The following is a 15,822-nucleotide window of genomic DNA, read 5'->3' as shown; positions in this document are numbered from 1 at the left end:
CCAGGCACCAAGCATTTCATACCGGTCTCATGTAAATACCCCGTAAGTTCTTGTTAGACAAGCGTTACTGGTCTGCAGGATAGAGAATGTCCTGTAATGCAAATATATTTGTGGAAACTATTGATAGCAACGAGAGAAATGACAGGGGAGAGCACCGGCTAACCGTTGTAACGAAGGTAGCAGGTTCAAATCCAGCCTAGAATACTGATTTTAAAGTTGTTCTTTCGCCTGTTGCCACCAACCAAATAGCTTATCATCCTTCTCACGCGCACGGGCTCATTGCTGGTTGCAATAGCTAAGTAGACAATTCGGAAAATATCAGAAACAAAGTTTGGAAGATTTTCCTCAAAATCGACTGAACTTTGTCCTTTTTTACTTACCTGCAGAGAAACCACCAATCTTGCAAGGGTCTGTGGCGAAAAAAAGCAGAAATAAACGTATGTTTAGACTGAATCGCTTTGTTTTCAGTCACCGTTGTACATGCAACAGTAGTAAAATTACATAATATTATGTGATCATTGAAATTTTCTGCGCTGAGTGGTTGCCGTTGCGGAGATTATTACGCGATAATCACCTAAGCGGTTTTTTTCAAGGTAGCAGACGTAGCAGACGAAAAAATTAATTGTTTTTAAAGAAAATGCATATTTTTCAAATAATCACCTATGTAATTATACTTAAACAATTGTTCACCTCGCGTTCGGCGAATAATTGTTAAATGTTCCAGTATTCTAACCTTCTTTAAGTGAAGTTGCCGTTCAAGGCGATACCGCCTCCATGCCATTTGGATACACCGCGCAGCCTTAGTTTCCTCTCTGAGATCCAACAAACGCGCGCATAGGTATGCTACGTAAGTGATAACAACCTAAGGAAATAGAAAAAAAAAGGACTGAGCATGCGGAACAGCACGCTTTAGCTGCGCTCAACCTTCAGTCAAATCTTGAAAATCATGAAATAAGCAAGCAAATCAAACAGTCCTTTGGATACCTTTTCGTCGGGAATTGTGTGAGACATGTCTGAGGCTTTTGTCATCAAAGGAACGCCACCAAGGTCTTTAACCTGAGGAAAAAAAACAGGCTTTCATTTCACTGAATCAAAATCATTTCGGCTGGAGAACGCCAATTGACTCTGTCAAAGGATCTGTGCCATATTTCTGAACAGAATCATTTGCAGTTTTGTTCATTTAATCTATAAATTTACTGAAACTAAATGATTCCTTTTATTGAACAGGAGAAACTCAAACCTTTTCAGCCACTGTTCGGAAATTTTCACGCTCGTTGTTCTTCAGTTCCTCGAGGAGCTTGTTTGTGCCAGAACCTGAGTGAAGGGCAAGGAAGACAAATGTGAGCCAAAAAAGCTACCTTTTTTTTCTCTAAACAAGTATGCGGTCTTTCCAAGACTGAAATACGTTCTGTGGTAAATATGAAGGCTCAGCTCTCGCGTCACGTTTAAAAGGGAACCTCTAATTCTGAGGGAGAATAACTTTGAACAAAAGGAATTATGTACAAACAAATTTGTTTATTTTTTTTTGCATACAAACGGTTTTCGTATCCGAAATAAATAAAATTTGAAACCGCTTATTGGCCTAGCGCTACCACCTTGAAAAATTGTGACGTACCGAAGGCGCTCCGAATGCAGAAATGCCCGACAATAAATTATTTTTTTGTCTTTGTGAAAAGTAGTCTGACTAACCTCGTTTTACCGCTAAAATTCTTTCAATTTTACACGTGTTAACGAGGCTAGCCAGGCTAATTGACACAAAGACAAAAGAATAATTTGTTGGCGGCCATTTTTGCATTCGGGCAATAGTTTTGACGCGAAAAGCTTCTGCATAATAACGATAGGGCAACCCTCACACGTCAGAAGTATTCAAGATGTCGGCGCCTGGAACTGGATGTTTCTAAAATTTATTTATTATTGTGTTGGATTGGAGGTTTCCTTTTAGATCGCATATTCGAAAATACCAAAAAGTTAATGATACTCTTAGCCCGTTTTCAATGGTTAACCCCGATGTTATTGGCAAAGTACCATTCCGTTCCGATGAGCCGATTACAAAATAAATACAAGTTCGGGGCTCTTCAAAAATCTCACATTCTTCCCTTCATTAAAAAAAACATTCCCTATCTTTGTTAGGCTAAACGTATCAGAAAGAAAAATGCTTCTGTGACCCTTTGTCTGTAAAAATCAAATCTCTGTCGATGCGCTTACTTGGACTCAGTTTTTCTGTCCATGAGGTCAGCTCCATCTCTCCCTCTTCCTCTTCCTCGCTGTCACTTGTGTCGTGTACCCCCGGATTGCAGGTCAAACTGGTTTGTTGCTTTATAAGTGAAGAGGGGAGAAGTGAAGGGTGATAATGGTGGAGAAGGTAGCAAAGTACGCGGCCATCTGAAAACGAAACCGTGAAATTCTCGACCTGAAAACAGAGAAAGAGCGAATTTTAAATTCCTAAATGAAGTACTTAGTACTTGTTTGTAACGCGTTTACGCAACGACTTCGGCCACAGAAACGAAAACACCTTTTCAAAATCATAGCACTTCGCGCCATCTTAACTAATTTACCATTATTCCATCTCGTCCACATTGTACAATACGGACGAAGTGTCCAAAAACCGGATTGGCAGGCACCAGTTTGAAGTTCAGGTAGAGAATGAAAGATTGACAGGGGAATGCTCAAGTTGGTTTTTCACGCCGTTGTTTTGCAGATTATTGCAAAGGATTGTACTAAAATGCGTGCCGCACTTATAACTTTTCTTCATTTTTGTCCTCTGCATTGTGTATTTAGAACAAACGTATGCTCCAACCTTCACGCCATAAATCCTGCAAACCACCTTACACCACCGGAAAAGCAAGTGAAGCAGGTCTGACTTGAAATACAGGTCTGACGAGTCGCGCCGTTTACCCAGAAAATCTTCGCCTTTATTTATTGTCCAGTTATCTGCTGCAGTCAACAGATCCCGAAGTCTCCTGGTACTTTCCAAGTGAGCTATTTCCTCTTTAAGTCGTTTTTCTCTTAAAAGGACTTTAACCTAACAAAGGAAAGACGTAACGTATCAGCCCGAGGAGCAATATAAGACTCTTGGTTCTATAAATTCTTAAAACAAATCGCGGAGACTTTGGAGGAGCGAAAGTCAGAGGGTTATTGATAACTGCGTGAACTACAATTGGTCGGATAAAACTGACTTGACCGTCTCTTCTAAGAGTGTCCCTTAGTGTCACAATGTCCCTGTTTCCAATAGCAGACTCCTTAATCTTTACAATTACCTGAAAATGAAAAATAATTTGCCACAGCAAAGCCAGTGTCTTCTCTCTATGCCCATCCACGATGTCACGAGCATGAATGTCAATTTCTGTTTAAAACAAATAAGGAAAAAGATGACGTGAAAAAGAAACGAAAAAAACCATAAACGTGAATTCATTGGAGGTCTTAAAATATGTACAAGCAAGTCAAACAATAGGAAGTTTACCGTCAAGGAGAACACCTCTTTCTTTCAACGCTCGCATGAAAACATCAACGTTATGTATTTTCTATAAGAGAACAAAAAGTGTATTCACAGAGAGATACAAACTTAGATAAAATTTACGCGTGATACTCCAGTTTAGCGGCGATAATTTCTTATCTTCAACAAAGTTAATTTTTTCGAGACATTTTTTAATGCACTATTTATCCAATACCCTTGGGACGACTTTTTACCTGCAGCCTAGAGATTGCTGGGACTCGGAGGATTGCTGACAGCTGCCAATCTTGTGTCAAAAGTTCCGTCACTCGCCTGTTTCGATGACAGAAAAATCATCAAAAGAGCCGATTGGCTCTAATATGTATAATATATATATATATACAGTGTCTGATCTAGAGTTTCTCTTTTGGGGCGACAATCTGTCCCAGTCAAAAGTTTTCAAGGGGACACTCCAGTTTTTTGGGGGACACATGCTTTTCCCTTGCGAATTAAAAAGTCAACTCAGTATAAACGAGTAGCACAGGCAGTACATGAATTTAAAATCAGTTAAAAGTTTACAACATGTGCTATATATACTAAACATATGGTAAAAAAAACACGTTCTCTTGCAGTTTCTTTCAGATGAAAGAGTTATGTATTACAACAGAAATAAGAGGTAGATTGAAAGTTTCTCTTTCCTGCTTTAGCCTCTGGTTCGATTTCATCATTATCAGTTGATTTATCTTCATTATCGTCGCCAGTGTTGCCGCTTTTTTTCTTCGTTTGTATTGTTTTCTCGACCAAAGAATGATAAGGTTCGTCTCTGCTTCGACATAATAATCACGCATTTAACGAGTGCAACCGTGATCAAACGATACATACTGTACCTTTCGTAAGGGAATCGGAATGAAGCACGTGCTTTTTAATAAATGCCCCCCCCCTCCCCCCCCCCATGAGGATCGTTCTACTAGTTCGAAGGAATCAGCAACTAGGCTGCTACAACAATTTCCTTTATTTGTTTCAGCTATCTCGTGTAATAAACGCTTGTGAAACTCGCGCTCTCTTATACTGTCAGTTCTGAAAAACGTACGAGAAACCGTTTGCAAAACTTGGGGAACGAAAGGAAAATGTTAATTAGTCGCAGCAATTATTTATTGCATCAAAATCACACGGGAGACGAATATTTGGGGAACACTTTCTCTCGAAAGGCGCTAATCCCGCAATCGCGTGCCCTAGATCAGACACTGGTTCAATATATATTTATAATTATTGGGATAGTACGCCCACTCTCATTGGTCAATAGCTGTGTTTAAATGAGAGTATGGAAACACGGCTATTTTGATTGGTTATGTAGTCAGACGCACGTTTTGATTGGCTGGTAGGAAATATGAGCGTGTATCCCGAAAATCTCTTTTCCTTCCTTTGTCGAATTATCTTTGAGGAATATTTTATAAAAGCAATAGAGGACTTTTGTCCGCGATTCCATAATCTCATCTAAACAATCGGGCAAGTTGGGTGAATTCGAGAATTCTCGCAACTTCCCCTCGTGTTTAAATGAGGCTATGGAAACACGGAAAACGTCCTCTATTGCTTAAATATATGTATGGCTTAAAAGATTGCCCACACTGCAGGCAATAATTACAGTTGATTTGTAAAATCAGTCTAATAGGACGGTCTCTTGAAATTGTTTTGAACCACCATGAATAATGAACCCTTTATATTTTTTGCCAAATAAGGCTGTTACTTACGTGAGCCGCAAACCATCTCTAAGATCAGTAGCGATATTGGTTACAGCATATTTGACTTCATCAATGGCTTTCTGGGTGGCAAAAGAACAACAACAGAAGTAAAATCATTGGAGGAAGGAGGCGGGGGGGAGGGGGGGGGGGGAGGGGGGAAGGAGAAGATGTCCAGGGAAAAGGGTCCTTAACTACTGGGGATGGCAATAAGATTTTTGAGTCTGGGTCCTGGGACCCACATGTTTGGCCCAACTGACGTCCCAAGCATTTTTTGGGGGTCCCAAAATCTTGGTGATCCTGTGCAAGGAAAAATAGAGTAACCAACTTTCTATTGTTTTTCTTTGGACAATAGCTTACATGTAAGACAGTACTGAGGACTGAAACTAGTATCATGATAATAATATAATGAGACGTTAATTTTTAACAAGTAGACTAGACAGTGCTCAATGTCATTACTGAGGTATTCCTATCCAGCATTGTCACGGGCAGCTTTGAACTGTTCTTGTTGAAGCAATACTGCTCCTGCTGTACAAATCTTCATCTAAAAAATGACCATGTCTTTAACCTTTCTAGGAGGTGTGAGCACTTGTATTTTGCAATCGACCAATCAGCAAACAACTTGCGGAAGCTCAATTAGGTTTCCCGGATGTTTCGTCATCTTAACAGGCCTTCTGATATTACGCGATGGTGCGATTTCGCACAATCGACCTCAAATCGCATCCGATCGCACAATTCACGAAAAATCGCATAATTCACAAAAGGACGCACAAAATTCTCAAAATGAAACATGAATCAACACGTTTCTTAGAAATTCCTGCATAAATACGCCATTTTTAAGATGATTTATCTTGGAAAAAGGCTAAAAAACCTTTGTCACCTTCGATTTCGTAAACATTCGAAGTTCAAGGCTCTATTTTTCATGTCGGGGACCTGGTACGAGTCTCCTTCTATTGGTGCAACACAAGCACGCACTTATATACACCACACTGAAATGACACAGTTGCCTTCTCGTAGAGAAGAGATTTGTGAAAAATAAGTTGTAAGTTTTTCGGGAAAATGTAGTTTCTTTCGTTGAAAACTGATAAAAACTTACTCATGGATAAGTTTGTTGCGAAAACGCTCGCTTTTTCTTCGACGAAGAAGGAAGTTCCCACCTTCCGCCCAATCTGACAGCTCACGATCGAGCAAGAAAGTACGTCACAGGTACGCTCCACGTGGACGATGGACTGATGTTTTTCTCTTCGTGCAATATTAGGGCCTTTTATACGAGAGAAAATAAGCTGCGGCTTACTCTGGCCACGGGGTACAAAATACGCAAAATGAACCATTTATACGAATATATATTCCCAGGTCAATATATATATATATATATATTTTCTTTTTTTTTTTTTAATTTGCAACACAACAATATAACAATGTACATAAAGAATAAAATCAACTAACAACGAACAGCATACTATACGAGTCGCACGTACTAAAGTACATATATATATATAAACATAACAACAATTAAGATGGGGGAGGGGGGGTGGGTTAGTATCAAACAGAAGAGCAGTTTTCAAGTTTCCATTGCCATTCAATTTTCCTCTGTAGTTCTACAAAGTTGGGCGTCTTAGAAAGTGATTTACAAGTGTATAAATAATATTTGGTGTAAAGAAGGAGAATATCTAGTCTGCGTTCTTGGGCGTTCGTCAGTTTGCATTTTTCCTCCTTTATATGGAATAGAATCTGTTCATTCGGGGGAGTAAGTTTTAAGTTGCTCAGATTATTGAACCATTTCACAATATCGTTGTAAAATGAGGACGTAGTAGAACAGTCCAAAAATGTATGAAGTATAGATTCTTGACGTGAGCATAGAGAGCATTGATCATCGACGGTAATTTTAAATCTTTTCAGTTCTCGCTTAGTAACAGTTATCCTATGCAGGAGCTTAAATAAGAATTGCCTTAGTTTATTATCTTAAGTTATTTTATATATCTTTTGAAAGTTAGCTTTCCAGGAAACAAACGAATCAGGGAAGAGTTGTTCCCAAGCTTTCACACCAGTAGGCACACCCAGGTCAATATAAGCCGCGGCTTGAAAAAGACGTGAACGTAGATTTTGTACCATTTATACGGGGTGAACATTGGAGTCTTCTGTAAGCCGCGGCCAGAGAAAGCCGCGGCTTTTCTCTCGTATAAATGGGGGTATGGCCCTATTGTGATTGACCATCTTCGGAAGTTCGTGGTTGACAAGCACCTTTATCATTCATTAAGCATGTTAGCTGTGTCCTTTCAACTTTTACCGTGGTGCACCAGTAGTGCAGAAGACCTCATTTTTTTTTATTTATCCCAACTAATGTCGATCAAGATACGTAATTACTGTTCCTTTGTGTTCAAAATGTCTTTAGGGCAGCAAAAAAGTGTTTTTCTTAACCTGAAACCTTATAAAACAAGCTTAAAATTGCTGAGAAAAAAATCGCATAATTTACATTATTTATCGCATAATTGGCCTTTCTAATCGCACAATCTGCCCTGAAAAAATCGCATAATTTGCATTTTTTAATCGCACCCTATCAGAAGGCCTGTCTTAACCACTTTGCATTGCTAAATCCAGTATGGCGACCACTACTTTACTTCGTTATTTGTTATTTATTATTTATTTTTTTGCATGTCGCACAAACAAGAATATACTGACAAATCAAAGTATATTGCGTGAGTTATTAAGTCAGTGCCTTGCGTCCTGGGACGCATTAAAATCAATTATGCTTTTTTTTTTTTTTTTGCGTAAAAATGCACGATTTCTGCGTTAACGCGATCCCTGTTAATACATTTCTGAGCGCAAAATTTCACTGTACCTGTGAGTGCATAACGCAGTAACCAAGAAAGCTCAGGTGCTTTGTAAGGTCTCCTTCTCCTTTAAGATACTCTCGAGAGAAAGTAAGTAGGATACTGCGATTTGACTGAGAAAGCAAATCAAATGAAGCATGGTCAACATCTCTGCCAACTCTGTAAGTAAATTATCGTGCAATGTGCCTTTAAGGGATTGTGTCAAAGCAGCAGTTCAGTTGATTTTTTTACCAAATTACATACGTAATTAGTTATAAAAAAAAAGAGCTAAATTTTGAAAAAAATGTTAGGCTGAACAGTTTTCAAAAACTCCAGTTCCCCATCCCTACGGCCTCCTTTTGTATATGCTGTTTTATTCAAACCTTCCTAATTCCTTCTATGTTCTAAGTAGCTTTTTTTTTGTTTCGCTTGGTTTGGTTTCCAGTTCTCAATTGCTGAGTTTGGGGAAATTTTGTAACACAATCCTGGAACACAAAGTCTCCCATGATGTTACTGAATTTGCAACTGTTAGATGAAAAGTCAGTGTACGTAATTGTTTGCTACAATCTAGCAAAGTTTCCCCCGTCGGAAATTTAAAGAAACGAAGATGCAAAAAGAATTGTTTGCACACCTTTTCTGCATAAACTAACAATCCACTTCAAAAACCTAAAAGGGGCTTTGTTAAACAGACAGACAATGGTACATTTACACAATCCAGAAACAAGACAGACTATGAAACAAACCTTAAAAGCAGCTTCCTTGTTAAAAAGACAAGGATCATGGTCAATTAGACGAGTCAACTTTGCACGATCCAGAAATAAGACAAGCAGGAGAAACTTCTTAAGCGTAAACTTTCCTAGTTGTTCAACATATCCTAGCAAAAAAATTATGGACAATTAATATTTGATTCATTCATACTTTTAAAATGCTTGAACGTATAAGGATGTTACCTTCTCGGTAAAGTCCTGGGACCTGGGGATGAGCAAATGCTCTGGCAATATCTGGGTTACAAAGTAATCTGTCCGTCAGAAAACGGGACAGTCCTGTTTTGTCATCATTGGACTGAACTGGAAGAATTTCACCATATACGGTCTGAAATTTAGAGGAAAAAATTTGAAAGACTGAGGTAAAACAAACAATATTTGAAGAATTGATAAAAAGCTAACTTCTTTTAGAGACAGTAAAAATGATACGTGCAATTTATGCGAATGCAAACAGAACATTGAGCATCTTTTCGCAGAGTGCCATGATATACATGTAGTTTACTTACCTTTGGGACCAGTTTGCCACCTGGTGAGTTGCCTCCATCACGCAAACTGCTCTTATGATTCCCTGACCTTTTGCTTAATTGTTGCAAGACTTTAGATTTATTTGCAGAAGGAGATAATAAGAAATTTTGCTTTCAATCTTACAAGGTGACCTATTAAAACTAAATTAATTGAAAGGTGGCATCCACAGCTGCATGAGCCTAATGAGCCAATAACATCATTACATGAGTTCAAGTCCATGTAATCACATCTGTATTGTTGTTTACTATATATTGCCTTTGTAATCTTTCACATTTTAAATAATAAAAAGCTAGCAACTTGATGACTCTGTTGCCTAACTCACCTCGAGACCAATCCTCAACCACAACGGATTGTAAGAAAGAAGCATGTCAACAACTTGGCGCTTGATGCCTGAGAGGATAGGAGGGTAATTAACAACTACTATTATATACCACAAGGGTTGAATAAAAAACTAACCAAAAAAACTTTATTTTTGTAAAATATGGTGGAGAATTTCAAATCTCGCGCGCTGGCTACTCGGAGGTGAATAGTACTTGGATAATCACCTCCGAGTTAGCCAATCAGCAAGCGTGGAGAGCACTATTCACCTGTGTGGTATATACTTAGCAATTATTGAATGAGGCTGAGTAGGATATGAAGAATTCTGCAGGTCGAGGAGGGTGTTATCCACCAAGGCCGAAGGCTGAGGTGGATAACATCCTCCGAGATCTGCAGAATTCTTCATATTCTACATAAGCCGAATTCAATAATTGCTTTATTATTCATTCAAAATATTTTCTTTGCTCAAACTTCTAAACCTACTCGCAGCCATTTTTCTGCTCAACAAAAATAACACAATCTCGTCCCTAGCTTTTTTCGGTCAACAGTTCAATAATTTGCAGCAAGCTGCACTTTTGATGTCATTTTGACGTCATCGGTTCAATAATCTGCAGCGTGCTGCACTTTTGACGTCATTGATTCAATACGACGAAGTTTCTTTCCAAATTTGGTGAACAGCAGCTGGTTATGGTGAATTTAAAATATTGCGTGTGGTTTTAACCAATCAGAAACAGGGAAATATTTTGAATGAATAATAATGAGTTTTATTAGACAATAATAACTATTACACTGCGACGCGCCTTACCGTGGCCACCCAACAAACATTTTTTTCAAGTTAGCCAATCAGTGTGAGCGGATTTGATTGACAGACAAGCCTCCATTTGGTTCTTGCTCGTTGAAACTTTCTATGGAGGTGTGTCTGTCAATCAAATTCGCGTATCTTGATCAGTAGCTAACTTGTAAAAATGTTTGTTGGGTGGCCACGGTATGGCGCGTTGCACTGTAATCAATCCACGACAAGAGGGTGTTTTTCATTTGAAAGTTAAGGCTGGGGAGAAACAATCATCGTTAGCACACAGATAGGCAGCGTGGACCAGTGGTGAGAGTGTTGGGTTTGCATGCAGTTGCCCTGGGTTCAAATCCTGTTCTGACCTCTGGTTCCGATTTGTTTCTGGTTGTCCCGGATTCAACTCTACCACGCTTTGTAAATAGCCAACTGGTTGCCTACTTCCAGTTGGGGTTCTTAAACATGTTTCTGTTAAAAGTTTGATAATAATTGTTTCTTTAATATTATTAGTGGGGTGCCTGTGCACAAGCTTGATAGCTAAGTGCACTTCCACTGTAAACTATGATTTAAATTACAGTTTTTTATAGCTGCATCATTGTTATGAAAGAATATGGGAAACAGAAGGTTTTCTGTTTGTTTGCACATAAAACAATTTTTGCAGGAGCAAAAATAATATATTAAAATATCAAAATATCATTAATTAAAATATCATTGTCTTCAAGAGAAGGAAAAATCTCTCATTAGATTTGAATCAACACTGACCGAAATCTGCATGCAGCTTTTTATCAGGTCTAATGGCAATACGTCCATTCTCCACCTCAGCTTCCACCTTTCGAATTATGTGACCCAAGGGTTCTGACTGGAAGAGCAAGCAAGAACTTCTTCTCAAACGAGCCATCTTGCGTCTGGCAGTGTAGGCCCTAAAAGATAGAGCCTCTCTTGTTGGTGCCAAGGGCTGGGACTTTGATCCTCCAAGAGTGAAATTACCTGTCAGTTTCAAAAAGCTTTCTTGAGAAAAGTTGTCCATGGTCGAAAAGTTACCCACCTATACTAGCCAAGCTACCCTGGGTAAGCCAACTTTTACAACATTTCCTTACAAAACGTGGCAAACTGTTTATATGAGAAAAAAAGATTGCTCGACTAGAAGGGTGACCCACCTAGCCTGGTCACCCTCCAAGCTGGGCCATTTTTTTTCCATATAAATGCCTTGACTCGTCAAGCCTGGTCAACTCAGTCAAGGCAAGATAATGAGAGTATGCACAAGTGCTGTTCTGATCAGGAAACAAAATGGTGGCCAGTTCTTGACTCAGGGCAAGGGGGACCCTCTTCACCAGGACAACAACTATTCTCCCTATAAATAGGGCCTTAATGTGCTTTTTCTTTTCATCAGTTACTCAAAGTATGGCCTTCGTCTAGTAGAGCTTTCAAATATTTATGTTTTTAAATTGAAGATAATACACCGGAGGGAATGAAAGACAACCAATGACTATTAAGACAAAAACTAACAGCAGAGAAGATCTGTGTGTAAAACATCTCAGCATTCTTCAAATTGAGGGCAATTTTCTCCTTGAATTAACTAGTAAAAGTATGGTTAAAACAATCTTTATTCTTTGGCTGAAAGTACCTATAAGGAGATCAACTTGTTCTAAAGAATCACAATCATCAGGAGGAGTCAGGATAAAGTTTAGCCACTTTGTAAATCCTACAAAAGATAATCAAGATTATAACCTTCTGTAGCTGTTGAAGAATCAATAATAAATGTTATAGTTTGTCGGATATTCCCTGGGAACATCTTTGGTAACAACTGTGGTGTACCATCTGATGATGCAAATGAATAGTCACAAGAAGCAATTTTCATGGCCCAGAAAGCTTCAGCTCTGATTACTTTCTCTTGCTGTGACATATTTTAAACCAGGTCCCTGGTATCTTTGTTTATTCTCAAATAAAATTATAGGGATTATAGGGCATTTCTATGCTCTATAGGGAGTTATAAGGAAATTTACAAAATACATGACTTATATAGGAAATATAGGGCCATTTGAAGCCCTGAATATTGGGAAGTTTTAAATGCTATAATCGTTTGAGGGCTAGGAGAATTTGAAATGTGATGTTTGACAAATTGGCTGTACCAAAGATCTACAATTGATGAGTCCCCCTAAGTGATCCGTGCACTTTAATAGCTGGACAATTTGAGCAATCATCTCTTCTAGACACCTGAAAAATTCAGATTTAGATTAGGATTCAGAAAAATTCAGATATTTTCACAGTCTGAAAATATTCAAATTCCAATTGAGACAATTATTGTTCAATTCTTCAGGACAATAGTCCAGATAAATGCAAGGATTACTTCTATGTTTCGTCAAACCCACACCTACAAGGTGGCTGTACCAAAATAAAGGTCTCTGATGACTCTCTTGTCAGGGATGAAACATACATAGGTCATGCTTAGCTGCTGCAAAAAGATGAATCCTTGTACCTGGTGTAATAATTCAGAATTTATTTAAATTTGCAAATTGTACCTTCCTCTTGCTTTTTTATCCACCTTTCATCATAATATATGTTCTTTGCTGCAAAAGGCATTGGGTGGCGAGGGAGGTTGTTCTTCGAAGGAGTTTTAACTAGCTGTAACTTTCGTTGTGCAACACCTTTGGCTGCTACTTTCAGCTTCACTTTACGCGTTGGCCTTTTCTGTTGACCTCCTATTGAACAATAAAAAAATTACAAACACAACAAGACAGAAGAAAAGCCAAAATCTACAGAAGATTTTGATAAAAGGCATTGAAATATTGTGTTGTACTGATGTAATCCTTGTTTTAATATCAATATTCCTGTCCGACTAGACAATTTGGTTTTTTTTTAAACCAATCTCTTGCACTTTACCAGGCAACCATCATTTCTTACAAGCACAATATGCAGTATTGAGAACTCATCAGCCATCTTTGAGCAACCGTCACTTTATCAGACATTCATTTGCCTTGTGCCTTTTCAGGGATTAAACATATTGTATGGGAGGAGTTAATAGGTGCACGTGCATGTAACTGATAAAACTGTTACACTGTTTACCTGAAGGTGGAGACAGTTTCTTCTTTGATATAACCACTTTGTTTGTTTTCATGCTGGACTTGACTTTGCTTGACAGTTTTGAAAAATTTGGAGTTGATGGTTTTAGCTTTGTCCTGTTACTTGTAAGAGCCAGGGATTTTTGTTTTGACCTGGCTGAAGCATTTGTCACAATATAAGTGTCACGTCGAATGTTCTCTCCCATCTGGTTTTCCAAATTGGACTTCTTCAGAGTATCAAGAAAGTTGGTGGTGAAACAATCAAAGCCATTAACTGCACTTGTCCCACAAGTATTGAGAACTTGACTGGGTTGAAGGACCAGTTTTGCATTTTGCTAAAGTTGAAGGAGAAGCAGTTATTGGGATGTGCATAGAGACTGTCCACATAGCTCAAGCTATATATAATCATCCACTAAGACTGATAATTTTAATTAAAGTGCCACTGTGACCAAAAAAAATCAATTCTTATTTTTCCTATGTTAACTAAACACTAAGTGACCAAAGTTTCAAGCCTTGATTTCAAAAAGACACCTGTTTATTTTAGGAAAATTCCAGCTAAAATAAACAGGTTGAGACCATTACCAACTTCAAGATTTTGAGAGAGCTTGATCGAGGAGAAAATGGCATCAAAGGCTCACTAGTTTAAGAATGCAGTGCGTGTGTACACCGAAGAATCAATATGTAGCACAGGAGTTTTGGACTTCCTGACTCTTAAACTCGCGTTTTGCATATATAATAAGCTGCATAACCCTGAAATTCTAAGCTAGTGAGCCTTTGATTTTTTCCTGGATCCAACCCTCTGAGGTCCAACTGGTTTAAGTTTTGAACATGAGTAATCATGGACTGTAAAAATCCAAAACTTTCACTCAAAGTAAATGGCCTTTGGATAAAAGTCAAAGCTCAAAATTTTGCCAGTCAGGTGTTTAAGCAAACACAGTTTCAAAATCTGAAGAAAAAGAGGAAGTTTTTTTTTTATTATTACAGGGGCACTTTAAATAATGCGGTCAAAGAAATCACAAGAAGCGCATCTTGCCCTTCACAGTTGATTTGATCAATAGTTACCCTACCGTTATTGTACTTGCTCAAGTCTAACACTCCGAACAGACATTATGGGCTTTGTAGCTTATTGAAGATCAGTAGGGAAGAAGTGATCTAATCAAGAGAATGTGGTGATTTGTTTCTTGTAAGTTGCTTATCCAACTGCAATGATCTTTCATTCACCTCTAGAAGGATAAAACTTGAACTTGCAAATGCCCAACTCCCAGTCAGCATTGATAGGTCAGTTGGTGGAGAAACTGTGCAGCACAAATCAAACGGTCATGGGTTTTATATCCCATTAAAGCCTGGATTTTTTTCACAGGCAGGCTAATTTTCAGCTGCTATTATTTTAAGCTGCTCGTCTATATCTAACTGCGATGATTTGTCTTGCTAAATGTTGGTTAAATGGCCACAATTGCTTACAGCTGAATGGAACTCACACCATTTTCCTTATTTGCATACCAAAGCCAAGTGTTCAAAACGGTATTCTGAGATTTCTTTAATATTTAAACCTCAGGTGTGGATAACTACAAAACTGAGGAAGATTATATGCGAGTTTTGGAACGTTTAAGCTTGATTTTGGTGATTTACAACGTGTAATTCCGTTCAGTTTCCCTTCTACTTAGGCCTAAAAATTTGCTCAGTCACAAGTAAACAAAACAAAAGGTGCATTAAAGGAAAGAATATACCTCTTTCAGTGGAGCATTCAGTTTCCGTTTGACGGTTTTTTTAGGCAGTGTCGGTTTGCTGGGACCGACAGCGTTTCCAAACACTATCACTTGAAATTCAGAGAAACGTTCATCCCATCTGAACCGAATGATCTCGCGAACGTTTCCACCTTCCTTGGGCTCCCAAGTGATGGACAAAAGCTTTTCCTCTTTGGGCGATATCGTTAAAACATTTCCGTCAAAGTTTTGACCATTCAACTCTAAGACGAATCCCTTGTCCGTTGGACATTTCACGACCTCTAGCGTTTGGTGTAGTGAATGTGGATTATAAACGATGAACGCCTCTGTTTTGCTGCTTCCGACGGCCACATTTCCAAACGATATTTTCGGAACCTGTGAAAACTGCGTAAGTTTAAGTGAAGGTAGATCAGACTCTGGAGAAAGAGGTATTTTGACAGAGCGTTTGCACGGACTGTACCATTGGGCACGTTTCGAATGAATTTTGTTGACCGGGGTGCCATGATAGTTCTCATTGTTCGGCGTTAGATTGCCCGATTCCAGCATCATTTTCCTGACAAGTGATGTCGTAAAAATCACATTAGAGTCCTAAGGTAAAGAAGTTCTTGGTGTAGGGTCTACCACACTATTCCCATTTTCCCAACTGTAAATGTGAAGTTGATTGAAAAT

The 15,822-nt window shown here is 38.6% G+C and overlaps 2 protein-coding genes across 2 annotated transcripts in view; one reads left to right on the top strand and one right to left on the bottom strand.

Moving 5' to 3' along the window:
• Positions 1-15,822, top strand: part of LOC138030880 (alpha-glucosidase 2-like) — a 350,924-nt gene that overhangs the window by 313,093 nt on the left and 22,009 nt on the right. The gene's annotated exons all lie outside the window — the stretch shown is intronic.
• Positions 1-15,822, bottom strand: part of LOC138030862 (abnormal spindle-like microcephaly-associated protein homolog) — a 25,552-nt gene extending 9,730 nt beyond the window's left edge. The window contains exons 1-19 of the mRNA XM_068878726.1: positions 15,157-15,822; positions 13,434-13,764; positions 12,890-13,069; positions 11,995-12,072; positions 11,133-11,357; positions 9,588-9,655; positions 8,927-9,068; positions 8,720-8,850; positions 8,006-8,110; positions 5,179-5,249; positions 3,688-3,763; positions 3,461-3,521; positions 3,258-3,343; positions 2,798-3,022; positions 2,206-2,410; positions 1,241-1,314; positions 985-1,056; positions 734-862; positions 381-410 (exon numbers count right to left, since the gene is read on the bottom strand). Coding sequence (XP_068734827.1) covers positions 381-410; positions 734-862; positions 985-1,056; positions 1,241-1,314; positions 2,206-2,410; positions 2,798-3,022; positions 3,258-3,343; positions 3,461-3,521; positions 3,688-3,763; positions 5,179-5,249; positions 8,006-8,110; positions 8,720-8,850; positions 8,927-9,068; positions 9,588-9,655; positions 11,133-11,357; positions 11,995-12,072; positions 12,890-13,069; positions 13,434-13,764; positions 15,157-15,702 — 2,835 coding nt within the window. The 5' untranslated portion in view covers positions 15,703-15,822. The remainder of the gene's footprint in view (positions 1-380; positions 411-733; positions 863-984; positions 1,057-1,240; positions 1,315-2,205; positions 2,411-2,797; positions 3,023-3,257; positions 3,344-3,460; positions 3,522-3,687; positions 3,764-5,178; positions 5,250-8,005; positions 8,111-8,719; positions 8,851-8,926; positions 9,069-9,587; positions 9,656-11,132; positions 11,358-11,994; positions 12,073-12,889; positions 13,070-13,433; positions 13,765-15,156) is intronic.

The sequence above is a fragment of the Montipora capricornis genome, chromosome 2, assembly GCF_036669925.1.
Source record: "Montipora capricornis isolate CH-2021 chromosome 2, ASM3666992v2, whole genome shotgun sequence".
Lineage (NCBI taxonomy): Eukaryota > Metazoa > Cnidaria > Anthozoa > Scleractinia > Acroporidae > Montipora > Montipora capricornis.
Note: the sequence above shows the minus strand (reverse complement) of the source record. Positions and strands in the feature narration are given on the sequence as shown.